The sequence below is a fragment of the Crocodylus porosus genome, unplaced genomic scaffold (genome assembly GCF_001723895.1).
Source record: "Crocodylus porosus isolate Cpor-Errol unplaced genomic scaffold, CroPor_comp1, whole genome shotgun sequence".
NCBI classification, from domain to species: domain Eukaryota; kingdom Metazoa; phylum Chordata; order Crocodylia; family Crocodylidae; genus Crocodylus; species Crocodylus porosus.
In genome coordinates this window covers 43932788-43935582 of record NW_017728947.1, presented here as the reverse complement: position 1 = coordinate 43935582, position 2795 = coordinate 43932788, and the positions used below count along the sequence as shown (strand labels likewise).

The following is a 2795-nucleotide window of genomic DNA, read 5'->3' as shown; positions in this document are numbered from 1 at the left end:
ATCTAAGCTCTCTGTTACCTGGTCATAGAAAGAACCAGGTTAGTCAGGCAGGATCGGCCTTGCACGAACCCATGTTGGTTACCCCTCAACATCACTTCCCCTGCAGGGCTCTCATAAATGTGGCCCTTAATAATTTTTTCAAAGACCTTCCCCAGGATAGAAGTGAGGCTGACTCAATTCTATCCTCAGTACTCAGTGTGCTTGGCACTTTCTAAATTCATGGAAAGAATAGATGCCTTGACAGTCTAAAAACCCAATCCTGTGGACATGTGTACGTCATCCCTTAGTTGTTAGTGACATGGCTCATACAGTCCTTATTTAGACCTTTGCACAGATCTTTCTCTTCTGCACAGAAAAGTAGTGAGGGCCAGACCTCTACACAGGCCTTCTTGCAGGTCCAGTATCTATGTTGGGGGCAAATAGATAACAAAATTGTAGAGAATGGAATGAGCAGGTGAGGTGGTTCATTTTCCCCATTAGAGATTCCCAGGAAAGTATTGTAAAATAAAGGCCGTAGAGTTCACATTAGATGCTTCCCTGACAATTCCAGCCATGCAGCTGATATGCAGATGACCATAACTTTCCATGTATCCCTCTAGTTTGTATCAAGTTTTATAGCACATCCTGTAGGCTTTTTCAGTGAATGGAAAGGTCTCACTTAGATAATGGGTTGAAATCAGCTTAAGGGAATCTTTGCAAATAATTCCTTCACCAGAGCTCCTTCCAAAAGGGTTTAAACTAGGAGGGGAAGACTTAAGACAAAAAGATAGTTTACATAAGTAAATTTACATGCATAAAATTTTGCTTGTTTGTACCTCCAAATTATTACATGATTCATCTGTTGATTTACAGCCACTGAGATGTTATCTATTTAAAACTATTTTTGGTGTGCAGGCTATGTGAGACTTTCAGATACATTCTTAGCTTTCTGTTTTTCCTTCTTTCCAGAGATCAAGATTGATTTTGTGCCAAGAGAAGGTAAGACTAAGGTTCATTTCTGCACAAATGACTAAAACCTGAACAAGTCACCTTAAGGTTTTTCAAACCTTAGCAGGGGTACAGAACCTCTTTAATACAACAGCTAAGAAACCATCCTCTTTTCATATAAATGCTCAAACTACATTGATTTATTTTCTCTGCTTTTGCTACAGAACCCCCCAAAATCCATTTGGATTGCATGGGTCAGTCTCCTGATACTATTGTTGTGGTGGCTGGGAATAAGCTGAGACTGGATGTTCCCATTTCAGGAGACCCAATACCCTCTGTAATTTGGCAGAAAGTAAAAAAGGTAATGTGCTGTCTGAAAAAGTGGCTAAGGAAAAGAGATCATAAGAGGTTATTTCTTTTTCTGTTTTTAAATCAGATTCTAATTCTCAGTTCTGGGGTTTAACTTTTCCACATCTCTTCAAAAATAGAGCTTAAAAAGGAATAGAAAAAATAAGACTAAAGTAGGAGCAAATCACACCTGGTGATGTAACAATTGCTGCTGTAGTCACGTTGAGTTGTGATCCTCTGAAGTGTCTATTTTCAGCAGAGCAAAAGTGAGGAAGCATGGGTGGTAGTCCGTCCACCTGTATATCACCATACAACCAGCATGTGTTATAAATAGGCTGTCACCACTAGTTCATTTTCTTCCCACTGCACAGGAAATAAGGAAGCCATGGACATCTGCCCTTTCAAACAACTTTGCTCCAGAGGAAGGAAGAGTTCTGTAGGCTGCACTGTTGTTCTTTCCTATCAAATGATCCTTCTCATCACAGTTTGCAAACAAATTGCCCTCCCAATATCATAGTGGATTAATTTGGAAGGAGTAGACTCATGTGTACAAGGGGCCAGTTTTGTTGAGTACGCTACAAATTTAGGCTTTGTGAATTTAGAGAGTGTCTACTACCTGTCCTGATTATTAGCATGATTGTAGGAAGCCAGAGAAAAACTAAAAAGGCATCACACACAGAGCCCTGAGAAAGCTCCCCCCTCTTGATGGATACTTCTCAGAATATTGTGTTAGGGGACCAACTCCCTGGGCTTAGTCTACTTTAGTGCTCCAGGGTCTGAACAAAATCCATTCACTGCCCCTGGCTGGATGCCCTTAGGCCTGCCCTTGAAGAGCTAATGCTGTTTTAGCACAGAGGGGACCAACTTGTGGCTACCTGTGTGTGGCACATAGACTGGAGAGGCAACAGGCAGCATGGTGGCATATAGGCCAGGGAACAAAAATCAGAGTAGTAGACTAAATAGGGAGCACAGGGCAGGAAGCAGAAAGTAGCACAGGGAAGGAGGTTGGAGCAGCACTTGGGGAGCAAGCGGGGCCGGCTACCCAGTTGCCTGGCTCTTGGGACTAGCACCAATCCCCTTAGGGTCCCCAGTAGTTTAAACACACCCTCTTCCAGGACAGTAGTCATGTGGGTGCTCTGGGTCTCCAGTTTAACTTTGAAAGAAACACGATACCTGTAATACAGAATACAGACACACACACACACACACACACACACACACACACACACGCATGGAACTCCAAAGCACCATTTAATCTTTATATATTTAGCCTAATAAATACACAGCTGTAGATAAAATACACCCACTTATACACATTTCCCTGCCTCAGTTTTCTTACCATTTTGGAGCATTCTTTGGGTTTAAGTCATTGTCCTATGTCGAATTAGGATCCTTGTCCTTCAGCTCATGGCTTTGCTTTAAAATCACAGAGGCTTTCCTTTCCTGATAAAAAACTGCATGTTTGAAAGTTTGTCTAACTTCATTCCAACAATACAGCTGCTCCACTAAAAGTTATTCCC

The 2795-nt window shown here is 41.9% G+C and overlaps 1 protein-coding gene across 6 annotated transcripts in view; it reads left to right on the top strand.

Moving 5' to 3' along the window:
• The window catches only part of MYBPC3 (myosin binding protein C, cardiac), a 102986-nt gene that overhangs the window by 60767 nt on the left and 39424 nt on the right, over positions 1–2795 (top strand). For all 6 annotated transcript variants that reach the window (XM_019552252.1, XM_019552251.1, XM_019552249.1 and 3 more), the window contains 2 exons: positions 949–978; positions 1152–1288. In XM_019552252.1, coding sequence (XP_019407797.1) covers positions 949–978; positions 1152–1288 — 167 coding nt within the window. The remainder of the gene's footprint in view (positions 1–948; positions 979–1151; positions 1289–2795) is intronic.